Below are 18,790 nucleotides of genomic sequence, written 5' to 3' on the forward strand. Positions count from 1 at the left end.
TTTAGGAGATTTATGATTTTCAAATTATTGGTAAATACGACATACATGTTATTTTGTGCGCATACTTTTTTAAGATTCCTTGTGATTTTTGGGATATATGGGAGACATATTATGTTCTATGTAGAGAGAACTCATCAGAATTTCGAGAAACGCACAAAAGTTGTTCGAGAAGAAATCGAAATCAGACTTAAGATTAATAATAATGTTTCTTTAAAAATAGGGACTTTGGAGAATATTTACTCGTATGCCTTTTCATTTATCGTTTTACAGTAGATCCATTTTACGTGATCTCACTTTTTACTTGGTCACTTAAAATGAATTTCGAATAATTTTTCTTGCTTATTTTTTACCGTAAGTCAAAAACAGAGACCCCAAACAGAAGATTTACTAGTTTGACACACTTGTAAAGTTCCGTTGGAATGGGTATAAATTCGTTTTACGGTATCACTATATAAGCTTGAAGTCTACAATTATTTTTTCTAGCCTCTGTTCACGGAATGAAATAGACATTACAAGAGAATAGCGAGAGTTGGCTCAATTTCCATAACATACGAAATGAATAAAAACGGCTCACCCAGTTTTTTCTGGAAGTATGTTGCCATCACTAGAACGTAGAAAGGACGGGCGAAATTCTAAAGGTTTTGTAAGTACCCTATTTTTGGTTTTTCTTACTTTTTTCCAGTGTCCTACTCGAAGGACGTCTAGGTCCTTTAAAAGTAACCAAAGCATTATGAGCAAGCGTTCGGTTCTGTTGATAGAAGAGCTTTAGCAAAGGTCTTATCCTTATAAGGTATTCAAGGCAAATACATTATAGTGATTAGTGCTATATATTTGAGTAAAACAGCTGCAGGTAAAATAGGAAATGATCCCTTTATAGGGATCATTCTGATGGAATTTGTCTTAAAGAGCACGGGAAGGATAATGGGAGACCACAGAATCATATGGAGAGGGAAAACTCTCCTGGACTCTCCTGAAAAGTCTCCTACAGGCTACCTTAATTAAACCACCGTATAAGAAAGGTGATAAGAGTTAGTGTGGTAATTATTGAGGCATTAGTCTGGTCTCTGTAGGTAGCAAATTACTTAGTGATATGACACTTTTTAGACTGAGAGATGCTATAGACAAAGTTTTAAGAGAAGAAGAGTGTAGTTTTAGAAAAGGTAGAGAATGATTCGACCAAACATTCACTCTTAACTTAATAATTAAATAAAAAAAAACTAATTTTTTTAGCTGAAAGTAAGGAGCGACATTAAAACTTAAAACGAACAGAGATTACTCTATACATGTAATGGGTTGTCCCCTCCGCAATCCCTCGCTCTTTACGCTAAAGCTTTTAATTGTTTTAAAAAGTAGAATTGTGGCAAAGAGTCAAACTTTAGCGTAAAGAGCGAGGGATTGCGGAGGGGACAACCCATTTCATATACAGAGTAATTTCTGTTCGTTTTAAGTTTTAATGTCGCTCCTTACTGTCAGCTAAAAAAATTAGTTTTTTTTATTTAATTTCTGAACGTTTTTGAATTAATGCATGTTTGGTTTTGGCTCTTCGCCCATAAATTACTAAAATGAGATTTGTATATTAATTCTTTTTTTGGCTAAATGGCTTTCTCTTAGTTTTGATCAGACGATTTTGAGAAATAAGGGGTGGAGAAGGAGGCCTAGTTGCCCTCCAATTTTTCGGTTACTTAAAAAGGCAACTAGAACTTTTAATTTTTAACGAACGTTTTTATTAGTAAAAAATATACGTAACTTAAGAATTCACTTACGTAACAAACTTTCATAATCTTATATTTTTATTATGTATACGAGGGGGTTTATACCCTCGTTAATACCTCGCTCTTTACACTAAATCGTAAGTTTTGTCCCAATTCTTTAAGAGTGACCCCTGAATCAGAAAGGCCGTAGAATAAACAGTTGAAATTACTAAAAATACTTTAGCATAAAGAGCGAGGTATTTATCTCCTCCTAAATACCTCGCTCTTTATGCTAAAGTATTTTTAGAACCCCTCATATGCATAATAATCTCTGTTTGTTTTAAGTTTCAATGCTACTCCTTCCTTTCATTTGAAAAAACGTTTTCATGTTTATTTTTCATTGTTTTCTTATAGTAATGCTAGAAAATCCTACGCCCTTTTCAATGAATTTTTCTTCCCCCATGACCGATTCCTCCAAGGAAAGATCCTCCAACATAGCCCCCTCCCCTCAGCCCCACCCCCAAACACACTGGTCAAAGTTTGTAACTTGCAGCCCCTCCCCCAGGGATTGTAGGGGAGTAAGTCATCCCCAAAGACATAGTTATTATGGTTTTCGATTATGCTGAACAAAATGGCTATTTCAAATTTTGATCTGTTGACTTTGGGAAAAAGATGAGCATGGGAGGGGGCCCAGATGCCCTCCAATTTTTTTGGTCACTCAAAAAGGGCACAAGAACTTTTCATTCCGTTAGAATGAGTCCTCTTGTGACATTCTAGGACCACTTGGTCGATACGATGACCCCTGGGAAAAAAAAACAAAAAAAAACAACAAACAAACAAACAAATAAACACGCACCCGTGATTTGTCTTCTGGCAAAAAATACAAAATTCCACATTTTTGCAGATAGGAGCTTGAAACTTCTACAATAGTGTTCTCTGATACGCTGAATTTGATGGTATCATTTTCGTTAAGATTCTACGCCTTTTAGAGGGTGTTTCCCCCTATTTTCTTAAATAATGCAAATTTTCTCAGGCTCGTAACTTTTGATGGGTAAGACTAAACTTAATGAAACTTATATATTTAAAATCAACATTAAAATGCGATTCTTTTGATGTAGCTATTGATATCAAAATTCAATTTTTTAGAGTTTTGGTTACTATTGAGCCGGGTCGCTCCTTACTACAGTTCGTTACCACGAACTGTTTGATTAAGAAGTACCTCAGTTGCAAAACACCTTTGTTCCTCAGTTTTATAGATTATGAGCACGCGTTCAATTTTGTTGATAGAAGAGCTTTAGCAAATGTCTTATCCTTGCCTGGTATACCAGACAACTGAGGTTAAGGTAGGAAATTAGATTAGTAGCTGGTTCTGTATTAAATCAGGAGTTGAGCAGGATTATGTTCTATCCCCCATTTTTATGGATCATTTTGATGGAATTTGTCTGAAGGAACACAGGAAAGGCAATTGAAGACCACGGAATCAAATGGAGAGGAAAAACTCTCTTGGATCCTAGATGAAAGTGTGAGCAATATGAATGAACTTTTAGAGGTTTTGTGAGTTCAGGGTGCTAGAATAGGTTTGAAAATTAATGTTAAGAAGACAAAGTCACTATGGCTAGGAATAAGTGAAGATTAAAAGATAACGTTGGGTAACGAAAAGATTGATCAGGTGGGCAGCTTCACTTACCTTGGTAGTATTATTAGTAAAGACGGTGGGAGCAGTGAAGATGTTAAAAGTAGAATAGCCAAGGCTCAGGGTGTTTTTTCCCAGTTAAAAAAAGTTTGGAATTATAAGTCAGCAAACCACGATTAGAATATTGGAAGGGACAGTGATGACAATGGTCGAATATGGCTCTGACGCATGGACGTCTGTAAAACGGATGAAGATTTACTAGATGTTTTCCAGAGAGGTGCTTGTGTATTATTCAGAATACACTCAATAAGTTAAGTTAGGTTCTTTCGTGAAACAAACTACGATGCAGGTACATTTTAACTAAATATTTTATATATAGAGGTAGTTAGATTAGGTTAAGTCAGGTATTTGATATAATGCACCCCTCCCCCTAATGTGCAAATATATAGCCCGAACTTTTGATAAAGCTAATGAAATAAAACAAAATATGATGAAAATATAATTGTTTATTAGGAAAATTGTAAAATTACCATACATATGGTATTCTACTGTCAGCAAACCATGTATTTACACGAAAATTGACTTTTTCAAACATCGCCTATTGTTACACTACCAAAAATGTTCCTTCTCGTAATAGTATTAAGTCATGTTGTGTCCATTGACGCAATGTTTTGTTGTGGGCAATAATACCTAATCCTGGAAAAATATAATTGCCTTTTTTTTCAGTCTTTGGCAAATCCCAAATCTTCATTTTAGAATCCATGTTCAAATACTATCTTCTATCACTATGCGTAGCAAACTAAATTGAGTTTTGTCTTTGTGGCTATGAAAGCGGGTTTTCTCAGCAAAATTCTTGAGTGTGTTTTGAACAATTAACAAGTACAAAATATTTAATTAAAATATACCTGCATTGTAGATTGTTTCACGAAAGAACCAGTGTGTTCTGAATAATACAAAAGTACCTCCACAGAAATTGGCTAAAGATTGTTCTGGGTACCCGGCTGACTGACCGTATTTCAAAAGGTAGGCTTTACGAAAAGTATGGTCCAATCCCACTTTCTAGGGTATAGTGAAAGAAAGGTTGAGATGGCTAGGGCACATTCTGCGGATGAAGGATGACAGATTGCCGAATATTGTTCTTTTCGGCCAACCGTCTAGGCTAAACGGAAAGTAGGTCGTCCTCGTCTGGGATGGGAGAAAGTCATAAATAAAGATTTAAAGGAAATGGGAACTTCATGGGAGGGTCTAAAGAGGGAGGCTTCGAATAGATTGGGATGGAAAAAGAGCGTGCGTAGCTGTGTTGGCCTCAGGCGGCTTGGTGCTGCGGTGAGTTTTTAGTAGTAGTAGTAGTAGTAGTAGTAGTAGTAGTAGTAGTAGTAGTAGTAGTAGTAGTAGTAGTAGTAGTAGTAGTAGTAGTATTTGTACATTAGGGTGGGTGGGTTTTAGTTTACGTTACGTCAGGTTAAGTTTCCATAATTTTGTTTCTAAAGTATTATTTTATCATCTTGTTTTGTTATATTTCATTAGGATTAACCTACCCTTGGTTCCTAATAGCCGACAAGTACCTTTGTATCTTTTGCAAGATTTCTGTAACAGAAAAAACTGCTGTTCCAAGCAAGGACTCATCCAGGATGTTTTCAGGGAAACTAGTTTTTAGAGGAGGGTTAAAAAAAATCTTTGAACACCACGCCGAAAAAAAATATACATTTTTGCTAAAGTTACAGGTCGGAAAAAACTTAGGGTGGGGGGGTTCAAACCTGGTAACCCTCCCTTGTAGATATGACCTTGGTTCCACGCTTTTATCTTTTCCAGTTTCAAAAAGTACAGCACATGCAAAAAAGTGGGAGGCCCCTACAGCTCCATCAGTGTTTATTATGGGTATATCTGCTTCGGGCAGTGCCAAATCAAAACCCGTTTTTGATCAACTATTTTCGTTAGTTATTTGTAGTCACTTCAATTTAGCATGGAGATAAAATGGTGGCACTTCGTTTTATTCCGATGTTTTGGAGCATTTTTTATAAAAACTTATTTCAACCCGGATGAATATTACCAGTCTATGGAAATGGCCCATAGACTGGCATTTGGGTAAGTTTTTAGTGTTTTAGTACCTCACAGCAATGCAATTTTATTTCTTATTTCATGCCCTAAACCAAATACCACAGTCAGGGCAAAATCTAAAGCTTTGACGCCTCTGGGCCCGAGCGTTGTCCCCGCTTCGTTTTTGCGAGGTTTTAGGGGAAATCCAAGAAAATTCGAGGGTAATGGAAGCACTGAACAGAACGCAACTGATGAACCAAAAGTAATGAAACAGAGAGGTGATATCGAACTCTCGGTAAAATTATAGCAAACCGTATAACTGACTTTTGTATAAAGTGAATATATCACTCGATGCTTTTTTTAATGCTATTTACGAATAAAATAATCGCTTCTACCTGAAATTCAGATTTTAGGACTTTTTGAGCTCTTAAAAATGACCTAAATATCAGAGGCGCCATTTGGGGGTGTCAGGGTGGGCAAATGCCCACCCTAGATTTTCCAGGGGGGCCCAAGCTTCCACCACAAAGGGCCCTTTGCCGGCCATAATAATCCATTATGTCCACATAATCCATTCTGCCCAATTGATTTGAAATTACTGCACGCCTATTAACCAAAATCGTCAAAATTACTTGACGACTCTTGGGGTAATTACGCTATTTGCTATTAATTATTGTAAACCTTGAAAGTAGGTAAGATACATAATAAAATTCTCGAGTTCTGTCAAATGCCCATTTCCTAGATGATTACGCGACACGAAGTGAGTCGGGGGGGGGGGGCAAGATGGATTTTATGCCCACCCCAAGATTTGGTCCAAATGGCGCTTCTGCTAAATATGGGGTATAAAAAAGGCTAAAAACATATATCTTAAACTTTAAAACATTGATCTCAAACTTACCGTTTCATTATAAATAAATTTCTTTAATGTTATATAATCCACAATCACTGATTTTCCAACATTAATTTGGATAAATTAATTTTACCAATGTTATGGCGTTTTCTTCTTCGCATTGAGAAAAAGTAGTATTATTTTGTCGAAAACGGCGCTGAAAAAACGTAGTATTATTTTATCGGAAACGACGGATAGCTCGTACTTTAATTGAAAATTCGTCATTTTTAAGAGCTTAAAAAGTGCTTAAATTTGAATTTGTAGTAGAAGCGACTATTATATTCGTAACGAACATAAAATGTATTGTTCGATGTAAATGTATTGTAAAAGCAATTCTTGCTTCACAATATACATAAAAACTGTAGTTAATACACTTTGAGGGTGCCTCCGCTATACTTTACCCCCAAACCGCCCCCTGATGTTCAAATATATAACAAATTATATATATATATAGGCCTATATATATATATATATATATATATATATATATATATATATATATATATATATATATATATATATATATATATGTATATATATATATATATATATATATATATATATATATATATATATATATATATATATATATATATATATATATATATATATATATATATATATATATATGTATATTTCCCATCTGTTTTGCCATGCATCCATGCATCTCTCTTGTTTCGACATAATGCCAGTAAATTAATTCAGCGCTGACGAAATCAAGAAACGGAAAAACATCTGCGAGGTTTTCGGGCTATATAGGCACATTAGAAGGGGGGGAAATATAGTGGAGGCACCCTCAAAATGTGTTAACCACAATTTTCTGCAAATTATCAGGTAATAATTGTTTTATTAACAACTTCTTCTCAATATCCCCAATCTGAGGGAACTCAACCTCCCCTCTTTAGTCTACAGGCGGAAACGTGGGGATATGATCCAGGCGCACAAACTCCTCTCAACCAATCAAGAAAATGAGCTCCTGGAGATTGACCCCTCCCACATAACACGAGGACCCCCAAAGCCAATCCGCAAACTTTATGCAAGGACTGGAGCAAGATGCAGCTTCTTCTCGAACCAGATTGTGAACATCTGGAACAACCTCAAGGAGAACACTGTTTCTGCTAAATCAAAAGATGTATTCAAACACCGTCTGGATGCTGAGTAGAGTAACAAACCGTGGAGATTTGACTGGGATTCACCAGAATCTAATCAACCACGTATGCAACTGTCATCACAAGGAGTGATTCAACAGGATCAAAAGTCCTTATTTCACTCCAAGCTGTGATTTAAGGTAATTAAGGTAATCTAAAGAAATCGTGCACCAATATTTTCCTACACTACATTCTGGAAACTTCTTGAACTGCTTCTAGTTTTACTACATTTACTACACCCCCACCCTAAATACCAGGGTATAGCCAATGCCAAAAACTAGCTCATTTTGCTGATTTGCACCCTATTCTAGGTAACATTGTAATCAGGTCGCTCTTCTACAAGAAACAGAGTAAATATTTTGCGTTTTTGTTCTCCATAGCGAAACTATAAAATTTGAGAAAGTATTTTAAAACATTCTGAAATACTAACTTATACTATCCTTAAATGAGCTTTACTTCACTTCCCCCATCCCACCAATCTTAATAGGTAAATATTCGTGTTTCAGAAATTCTATAAACTCAATGAATTTTCAATTGCATGACTCATTTCTTTTTGTTTATCTACGGCAAACGATAAAGAAGCAGCGGGAACAAATGAGTGGCACTGTCAAACAGCTCGGGGTAACGAACTGTTTGTTCGTTACCCGCTCCTTACGCTAAAGTTTCTTAATGTTTTAAAAAGTAGAGTTAAGAGAAAGAGTCAAACTTTAGCGTAAAGAGCGAGGCGTTGAGGAGGAAAAGCCCCTTTCATATACGGAGTAATTTCTGTTCGTTTTAAGTTTTAATGTTGCTCCTTACTTTCATTTAAAAAACTTGTTTTTTTATTTAATTTAAGATAGAGCAAGGCCTATATGTAGAGTTTTTCATTTTTTAGTCTGGGTTTTAACTTCGTTTTTTCCTAATTTTTTATTTCATTTTTTCTTGCTCAGAGGAAGAAAATTTTTTTTTCTTCTTAAGTTGTCTGCCGTTTATTTTGGTACTATTGACCTTGTCTGTTATTTGTGATTTTAAAACCTTAGATTTTTCTTATTTGATTTGCGCCTGTTTATTAAACAGTTCGTGGTAGCCAAGCGAAATGGCTCAATAGTAACAGAAACTATAAAAAACCGAATTTCGATATCAATAGGTGCATCAAAAGAATCAGGTTTTTTGCTGATTCCAAAAATTTAAGATTCATCAAGTTTATTGTTACCGATCAAAACTTACGAGCCGGAAAAAATTTGCCGGATTCTATAACAAGGGGGAAACACCCATTAAAATTTCAGACATCCTAGTGTAAATTACACCGTCAGATTCAGCGTACCACAGAGCTCTAAAGTAGAAGTTTCAAGCTCCTATATACAAAAACGTGGAATTTTGCTATTCGAAAACAGATCATAGATGCGTGTTCATTTGTTTTTTTTTCCTGGGCTGGTCGTATTGAAATGATGGTATTAGAAGATCGGGAGAGGATGCATTCAAAAGGAAATTAAATGTTCTAGTGCCCTTATTAACCGACCAAAAAGATTGGAGGGCAAATGGCCCTCCTCCGACGCGCTTTTCCCCAAATCTATCTGATGAAACTTGTGAGATAACCATTTTGACTGGTTTTGTTAAAAGATCGAATAACTATGTCTTTAGGAATAAATCCCCTCCCCCTCACAGGAGGCCTGTAAGTTTCAATATTTCCCCATTGCTTACGTATAGTATTTGTTAATGGGAAGTATACCTTCATTTTTGGAAGGGGAGGGGGTAGATTTCCATAGGGAGAATCCTCTTTGATGTGAAAAAATTCTGGGGGGGGGGAGTTTTTCAGGGTAAATTTTATATTAAGGAGATTTGACAGAATTCTTATACGGAATTATTTTTAATTGTCTTACATTCTCTTTCCCAACTAAATTTTTCATGTTGAGATGTTCCGGGAGAAATATCTCGGGCCATTTTCTGCGTTTTTTCATTCAGAGAAAAATTCCACGGAAGGGGGTGTTTCCGGAGTGATCGAGAAACCGATTAGAGATGAAAGACCTTTTCAAATGGAAGTATGCTAAGAAAAATTTGTCAGGATGAATCCTCCACAGTAACTTTTACACGGAAGGGATTTTCAGTGGGGATGAAACTGTCTTGTGGAAATTGGACGGGGAGTTGCGCTTTACGTCGGATGAAATTTCCACGAAGGAGTTTCACGTGAGGGGTGGGGGTGTGTTTCGTTGAGGGTGAGCATGGTTTTCCTGCGTTATCTGAAAAACGATCAGAAATTAAATAAATAAACAAAGTTTTTTTTTAGCTAAAAGTAGGGAGGAATATTGACACTCAAAACGAACAGAAATTATTCCTTATATGAAGGGTTGCCCCCTCATCAGTACCTTGCTCTTTACGTTAAAGTTTGACTGTTTGTCTCAATTTTTTAAGAACGGCTACTGAAAAACAGGCGCCTATGAAACACTTAGGAAGCTTTTTTTTTTAAACTGCTAACAGTTTTAGCGTTAGCAACATATTAAGGAGAGGGAAACCCTTCATATACAGAATAATTTCTGTTAGTTATGAGTTCTAATGTTGCTCCTTACTTTCAGTTGAAAAATCCTTTTTTTAATTGATATTTATAGAAACTAGTTACACAACCATCAACCACCGGAAAGGTTTGCCTGATTTTTAAGTTGAGGTTCAGTGAAAATCTTCGATATTTAAATAGGCAACCTCACTCCTGGTATTTTCAAAAGTGATTTCACCAAATTACAGGTCCCTAGCTTGAATATTTTAGATGATTCATGTTACTAACAGAGTCATCAAGTTATCCATGTTTTAAGTAAATTTTTTTTTTCAACTTAAAGTAAGGAGCAGCATTGGAACTTAAAACGAAAAAAAAAAATTATTTTGTATATGAGGGGGACTGTCCCTTCCTCTTCCCTCCCTGTATACGCTCCTCTAAAAATACTTTTCTTTTAAATTAAACCGTCCTTCTTGAGTTGCTCTTAATGAGTTGGGACAAAAAAAAATGAAACTTCAATGTAAAGAGAGAGGGATAAAGAAAGGGCCACCCCCCTAGTATAAGTAAAAATATATGTTAGTTTTAAATTTTAATGTTGCTCCTCACTTCCGGTTGATTTTTTTTTTATTTAGTGTCTGACCATTTTTTAAATCATGCCTGGGAATCCCATCCCTATGTCAAATTTCCCCTTTAAAATTCTCCTGGTAACTTTCCTCCTCGTGAAAACTTCCAACCCCACAGAAAATTTACCTTTAATTATTACTGTATATGAACAATGGATGGATTGCATAATTTACAGTCCTTTTTCCAGAGGTTGTGTGTGCGTGGAGGGGGGGGGGGGTCATTTCATCCCCATAGGCCTAACTATTGAGCTAATCAACTATATTGGAGCAAATGACTATTTCAAAATTTTGATTGAATGTCTTTGGGGAAAAAACGGGCGTGAGAGGAAGGCTAGTTTCCCTCCAAAATTTTGTCCTTTAATAGCGCACTAGAACTTTTAATTTCTGTTTTAATGAACCCTCTTCCAATCTTCTAGGACTATAGGTTTGATTCGATCACACCTGGGAAAAAAACAACCAACAAATAAACACGCATCAGTGATCTTTCTCTATGTAAAAAGACAGAATATTCCACATTTTTGTAGATAGGAACTTCAAACTTCTATAATAGGATTTTCCGATATTCTGAATTTGATACTATGATTTTTATTAAGATGCTTTGAGGGGCTGTTTTGCCTTTCTCAAAAATAAGCAAATTTTCAGGCTCTTAGTCTCTGTCGGATAACAAAAAATATAACCCTTATATATTTGAAATCAACATAACGAGTCATTTCTTTTAATGTATTAATCTTCTGTTCAATTTTTTTGTTAGTATCGTTTACTATTGGGTTGATTCGCTCCTTACTTGAGCTTCAATTTGTTACTACGAACTGTTTGACATTTATATCCTTATTTCTAGGTATGGAGTTATAACATGGGATTGGAATTTCGGAGTTCGAACCTATTTCTATCCTCTTGTCATTAGCATAGCATATCGGATTCTTGGATATTTTAGAGTTGACTATCCTTATTTATTGGTATGTTTTTAAACTATGTTTTATTTTATCTTATTTATTCTTTTTGACAAGATACATTAGACAAATAGTAGCTTGATTTCCAAAACAGTGTATTAAATAGCCTACTGAGTAGATACATTAACAGTACCACTACTAAAAACTCACTGCAGCAACATGCCACCTGGGGCCAGCGTAGATGCATCTGCTCCTCCTCCCCCAAACTATCCAAAACTTCTAAATTCAGCTATCCAAACGACACAGTATTGCGTGGGATATTTTTTAAATTAATGGAATACCTTAATGTTGCTCAAAAAGTATATTCTAAGCTTCAGATTCGAAAATTGACTATATTTTATCAGATTAGATAAGAATTGGTTTGTTGATTTGACTGTGGTTTTTTATTAGAATCCGTCACAATCCCAGGGATTGGCGTGGCACCTGGCTTCTCAACCCTTCTAGGAGGCTGTTCTTTCATGTTACACTCCAAAGGATCGCTTTGCAAATAGACAAGCGTCTACATGAAGAGTAACATGACAACCAACTAATCCGCTCCTGCACAAATCTGATATTGCCACTTCGCATCGCTAGAAAGTCGAGAACGGCGGGAAAAGATCTGTAAGATCTTTGTCGATATCCAAAAGGTCTTCTATTCTATAGACCTTCTTAGTTTATGGAAGATACTTTTACACTATGGTGTCCCAGAAAAACTGGTTGGTTGATCTCAGGATTGCTGCATATAAATACAGCGAATGGTTTGTCACGAACCCGTGATTTCAGGAATAGATGTCTCCATGTCCTCTCAGGAGTGAAGTAAGGTTGCGTTCTTTCAACATTTTTCTTGGTAATAGTGATAGACTACGTTCCCAGATGCTGCGAACCAGGTGACATCGAACTAAAAGTACAAATCTGTCTAAGTAATCTAGACTTCACTCATGACATTGCAATGTCAGAGCCATCTAAGGAATGATTCTAAGAAATATTGAACGAGAACTCAGAGAAAGAACTGGTCAAGTGGGTCTGAAAGATGTTTCCACGTCCTATCAGGAATGAAGTAAGGTTGCGTTCTTTCAACATTTTTCTTGATAATAGTGATAAACTACGTTTTCAGCTGCAGCGAACCAGGTGACATCGAGCTAAAAGTACAAATCTCTCTAAGTGATCTAGACTTCACTCATGACATTGCAATGTCAGAGCCGTCTAAGGAATGATTCCAAGAAATATTGAACGAGAACTTAGAGAAAGAACTGGTCAAGTGGGTCTGAAAATAAACGCTACAAAAGACAAAATATATGGCATCCACTTACCTCCCCTTAATATTCAGCGCGGGGACTATGACATAAAACAACTAGTTCAGTTCAAATACCTAGGGAAGGTAGTTGAGAACACCGGCTAAACAGCATAAAATGTGTCGAAAAAATAGGACAGGCAAATGGGAACTTCAGTAGACTTCACAAAATCTGGTGATCCCTGAACTTCTTCCTTCACTTGAAGTTACAGCTTTTTAAGTAATATCTTACCTGCATTGCTATACGCTTTAGAGAATACTTTTAAATAGCGCCAAGCAAAACTAACCAAGCGTTCGAAAAAATCTGCTTTAAGAGAATTTATACATTCTCTGGACCACAGCTTAGATACCAATACAGTTATGAAAACTCCTATCTTGCCCATGACAAAGAGCTCTGAACTTGGCGCCTCCTACAAGCTCGCGCTCCGATGCGTAGATCGTACTACAACACCGTAGGCGGGACCGCAATTTCATTTTGTTGCATACACGGCTTATATACCAATACCAATTTCCTGTTACCAATTAGATACCAATACCAGTTTCCCGTCTCCAGCCGCTAGCATCGCTACCGCACACTGTGGCCAAAAAATATATCGAGTTTTCATAACTGTATATTGGTATCTAAGCTGTGCTCTGGACTCAGAAAATGACTGATGAGTCAATACAAGATCCATCGAGGCAACAGCTTGTTACAATGTCATTCGAGTGCAAAGATGGAGATATTTAGAACAAGTCCTACGAAATGAGGGACAAAGGGATTCTGGATGTTGCCCTTCAATGATAAATATAATAAAAAAGGCGATGGCGTCATTTAAAATTTTTTTGAAAAATATTGACTCACACTCCATTCCCTCAAACAAAGGAAGCTCTACTGATTGATCCAATCCAGTCTCTCTATTTTTACCTTAAAATATGCACGTTATTCTTTTATGCCAAAAAGGGTTATATTCTCTATTCTCGTTCACAGAAATGTTTGGAAATAATAAGTTATTATGTAAAAATCTTAGATGCCAAATCTTGAATGCCTAAGCAAACCTTTCGGTTGCAAAAAATAAGACCTTGCTGAAAACCTTAGAAAATCCTGAAGCTGGTTCTTAAGCAATTCCATTTTCCTGGAAATTGACGTCTTATAACATACCACCTATCGTACTATCTCAGCTGAAGTGTTTCCCACTCACTATAAATACACGAAAACAATTGCCAACTTGTAGTTTTCGATATTAATGTACCAAATGAGCTGCAAGAGGCGTTAAGGTTGGCTATTTTTATTTCGTCACTTCAAAGTAAAAAAAAGGGACGATTAACGTTACAAAAATAAACCAATGCAACCAATTTCTAACACATATTGATAAAAGAGCAATATCTATTTTTTCTTTCCCCCGAGGCACAATATTTTTATCATAATAGTTATCATACAGTTACTTGGTAACGAACTGTAAGTAAGGAGCGACCCTGCTCAATAGTAACCGAAACTCTAAAAATAGAATTTCGATACCAATAGAAGCACCCAAAGAATTGGATTTTTATGCTGATTTTAAATATATAAGTTTCATCAAGTTTAGTCCTGCCCATCAAAAATTGAGAGCCTGGGAAAATTTGCGTTAAAAAAGAAAGAAAAGGGAAACACCCCCTAAAAGTCAAAGAATCTTAATGAAAATCACACCATCTTTTTATGTTGAACCCAGTTTAAAACAGAATGATCCAAGAATTTTCAGTATCGGGGCAAACAGGAGCTAAAACTAAGCCACAGCCTATACAGACACCAGTTGCGCAAACATTTTTCAAAAGCAACACATAGCTATCGTCGCGACATTGACGATAGAGCCAAGATCTTTCCTCGCTGATTGGCTGTGGGAGCGCCGGAGGTTAATAGAGCCAAGATCTTTCCGCGCTGATTGGCTGGAGGAGCGCCGGAGGTTAATAGAGCCAAGATCTTTCCGCGCTGATTGGCTGGGGGAGCGCCGGAGGTTAATAGAGCCAAGATCTTTCCGTGCTGATTGGCTGTGGGAGCGACGGAGGTTAACGCCTAGTCTAAAGATGTGTGTTGAAATCTTTCTATGGGCAAGATACAACTCCACGCAACTGGTGTCTATATAAGCTGTGGTCTAAGCCATGTGCCGAATTTATGCAAAACGAGTGAAGTTCTGACTTGGTGAAAAAATATGCTAAATTCTGATTCAGTTAAAAGAACGAGTCAAGTCGGGTTTCGCTGCAAAAATAAGCAAAGTTCATTCTAGTTCACTTTTTACTTAAGAATCATTATATAAATTAAAAGCAAATGTTGTATTATAAAAAGATGTCCTAACTTCACTTAAGAAAAAGAAATGGACTTTGTGTGATCGTTTCCTGAAAGGTTCTAATATATTTCTCGTGACCCATTTTGTTTCGAAGTTTTTAATTACGCTCTGATGATTTATGTTTAATTTTTACCATTTATTTATTTTCATCAATTTGTAATTATTTTCCATTTTTCAGACGTTAGTTCCTCGTTTAATGCACGCAATATTTGTTGCAATTGCTGAGACCATGTTCTACAAGAGACTAGTACAAATATTTGGAAAGAGAGTGGCCAATTGGACGACATTTTTCATGTTTTCAAATTGGTTCGTTTTTAATCTAAGTCCACGGACCCTGACTAACACTGTTGAAATGGCGTTTCTGCTCATAGTTTTATCGCTGTATCCCTACAAAATAGACAAAGGTAAATTTTTCGAACTTTGATTCTTAAATCCGTTTCAGATATCTCTGATGCTTTAAAAGAATTTAAATCAAAATATTTTGGTTCCTGTATGATGATCCTGATTTTTGAAGGAGAGGCAGATGGTAATTTCAACTGTTTATTATTATATTTAACGTTGTTTCTTAAATTTGTGGTTAGGCTCCTAGGAATGTACAGAGACCTCCTAGGATTTGTATCACATTTTCGGCACATGTGATATGTGCAGACATTTTCGGGAGATTTTCGGCAGAAATGTGTATCACATTTTCGGCACATATGGCAGTATTACATTTTTGTTAATGTTGCCTCGGCAATGCTTTTTGTCCGTAAAAATAACACCAATAACGTGTCGTTGAGTCCAAAAACAGCTACTCCTTGAAAGCACAGATAATCTATTAGGTTTCATCAGATATCCCACTCCTAGTAAAATACATTGGCGGAGGTGTTCATCAAATGCATTGTCTATTTAATAAAACTAGCCCGCCCGCGCAATTTCATTATATTGGATAACGCTCAACCCGTGCTGTGATTGGATAAGACTTTAGCAGCCCAATCTTATTGAATATTGTCTACCTTTAGAAAGTCAAACCAACTAATTGAAATATGTTTAAGCGTCACTAATCTATGTTCAAAGCAAGGTTACACCTTCTGATGCTGTTTTGTGTCACAATATTTAACTTATTTGCTGATTTTTCGTCCCCTTCTTTAAATTTGACTCTCATTTTTACCAAAAATTCATGAGTGTAGATGTAGGTCTTTTTCATTACAAATGAAATGCCCCGTTTTCTCCTAGTCTTTTAAGACATATATGGTCTTATTTTTAGACATTATGGTCCATATAATCAGAAAAAATTTTCATTCGCGGACAATTTTTCTTCTTTTTAAGATATTTGAAAGTATTATATTAAATAAATTTTATAGTTTCAGCAGTCTCTTTCTTCTAATAATATTTTTTTTTACCAAAAATTCGTAAGTGTAGATTTTTTTTTTCAAACAGTTCGTGGTAACCGAACCGTAGTAAAGAGCAGGCTGGCTCAATAGTAACCGAAACTCTAAAAAACGGAATTTTAATACAATAGTTACATCAAAAGAATCGCATTTTTATGCTGATTTTAAATGTATATGTTTCATCAAGTTTAGTCTTACCCATCAAAAGTTACAAGCCTGATAAATTTTACCTTATTTTAGAAAATAGCCCCTCCTCAACGCGTCACTCTTTACGCTAAGGTTTTGTTTTAAAAAGTAGAGTTGTGAGAAAAAGTCAAACTTTAGCGTAAAGAGCGAGGCTCTGAGGAGGTCAATTTCTGTTCGTTTTAAGTTTTAATGTCGCTCCTTATTTGCAGTTAAAAAAAAACTTGTTTTTTTGTATTTAATTTTCATTGCAAATCGAAATCCCCGTTTACTCCTAGTCTTTTAAGACATATATGGGTGCGCAAGTTCCCACTTAACCAGTTTAAACAATTAGATTTCATTTTTACTGTCCTCGATGCTTTAAAACTTGTTGACCGTTTAAGTTCAATTATGCTTTGTCAGTGTTCTGTGTCAAATAAGTGCTAAATAATGTACTATCTAAATTTACCTTGTTGTTGTGAAGAGCCGAGTTTAACAATATTGTATTATGTGGTTATCCCTGCTCCAAATCGTGCAACGAGGGTCACCGGCAAACCCAGATGCTACCCGACTTCTGATTTGGGTTTTCAAAAAGTTCCTGTTAACGAACTCTAGTAAGGAGCGACTCGGTTGAATAGTAACCGTAACTCTAAAAAACAGAATTTTAATACCAATAGTTACATCAAAAGAATTGCATTTTTATGTTTTTTAAATATATAAGTTTCATCAAGTTTAGTCTTACCCATCAAAAGTTACGAGCCTGATAAAATTTGCCTTATTTTAGAAAATAGGGGGAAACACCCCCTAAAACTCCTCGAATCTTAACAAAAATCACACCATCAAATTCAGCGTGTGAGATAACCTCACTGTTGAAGTCTCAAGCTCCTATCGGCAAAAATTTGGAATTTTTTATTTATTGCCATAAGACAGATCACGGACGCGTGTTTATTTTATTATTATTATTTTTCTTCCCAGGGGTGATTGTATCGATCCAGGGATCCTACAGTGATGTGAGAGAGCTCATTATAACGGAAATCAAAACTTTTAGTGCCCTTTTCAAGTGACCAAAAAAATTGGAGGGCACCTAGGCCTCCTCCACACTCATTTTTCCCCAAAGTCACCGGATCAAAATTCTAAAAATCTGAGATTCGGGACGAATTAATCCCCCACAGTCCCCGGGGGAGGGGCTGCAAGTTACAAACATTGATCATTGTTTACATATAGTAAGGGTTATTGGGAAGTGTACAGACGTTTTCAGGGGGACTCTTCCGTGTTGAAGGGGGTCGGTCGGTTGGTGGAGGGGGTTTCATGGGAGGATCTTTCCATGGAGGAATTCATCATGAGGGAAGAGAATTTCCATGAAGGAGCTGCATGATTTTCTAGCATTATTTAAAAAAAAAATGAGAAAATAAATGAAAAAAAAAATCAGCTGGAAGTAAGGAGCAGCATTAAAACCTAAAAAGAACAGAGATTATTACGTAAATAAGGGGTTCATCTCCTCCACAATACCTCGCTCTTTACGCTAAAGTATTCGTAGTAATTTCAACTATTTATTCTACGGCCTTTGTTTTTATAGTTTTTAATTTTTTTATAGTTTTAAAAAGTAGAGTTGTGAGATAGAGTCAAAATTTAGCGTAAAGAGCCAGGCATTAAGGAGGGGACAACTCCTTTCATATGCGTAAAAAAATATGTTCGTTTAAAGTTTTAATGCCGCTCCTTACTTGCAGTTTAAAAAAATGTTTTTTTTTTGCTTAACAAAAGAAGATTTGTATGCTCATTGGGCGGTTGGCGTTAACCCTCCCCCAGCGATTACCCTTCTCCCTTGGAAAATACACCCTCCCCCGGAAAATACTCCCTCCCTGTGGAAAATACGCCCCCCAAGAAAATACCCCTCTCCCACGTAAAAAAACTAGAAAATATCTCTCCCCCTCCCCCGTGGAAAATACCCCCCCCCCGGAAAATATTCCCCGTGGAATATAAGGCTTTCCAAATTTGAGAATTTATTTGAGTTTGTTTTTTTGTTTTTTTTTGTAGGGGGAAGAAATTCTGGTACTTGTGTATTATATGCCACTCACTCAAGTTTACGCTTTGTAAAACTCGAGAACAATCCAGTGTTTCGTTGGTTTTTTCGTTACTTTAGAAACAAATTTGGGCTACAGATTTGTAGGGGGTGGGGACTAAGTACAGCGGATCTGCATGGAAAGTGTGTCAGGTACAATTATTATGCATATTATGAAGAAAGAATTGTTTTCTGACTTC

General features: G+C 36.1%; 1 protein-coding gene across 1 annotated transcript in view; it reads left to right on the plus strand.

The window, feature by feature from the left end:
* The first annotated feature begins 5,267 nt into the window (after positions 1-5,267).
* LOC136038509 (GPI mannosyltransferase 3-like) overlaps positions 5,268-18,790 on the plus strand; it is a 31,163-nt gene continuing 17,640 nt past the window's right edge. Inside the window, exons 1-3 of the mRNA XM_065721603.1 lie at positions 5,268-5,409; positions 11,321-11,438; positions 15,178-15,403. Of these exons, the coding sequence (XP_065577675.1) occupies positions 5,288-5,409; positions 11,321-11,438; positions 15,178-15,403 (466 nt within the window). The 5' untranslated portion in view covers positions 5,268-5,287. The remainder of the gene's footprint in view (positions 5,410-11,320; positions 11,439-15,177; positions 15,404-18,790) is intronic.

Source organism: Artemia franciscana, chromosome 18 (assembly GCF_032884065.1).
Source record: "Artemia franciscana chromosome 18, ASM3288406v1, whole genome shotgun sequence".
NCBI classification, from domain to species: Eukaryota; Metazoa; Arthropoda; class Branchiopoda; order Anostraca; family Artemiidae; genus Artemia; species Artemia franciscana.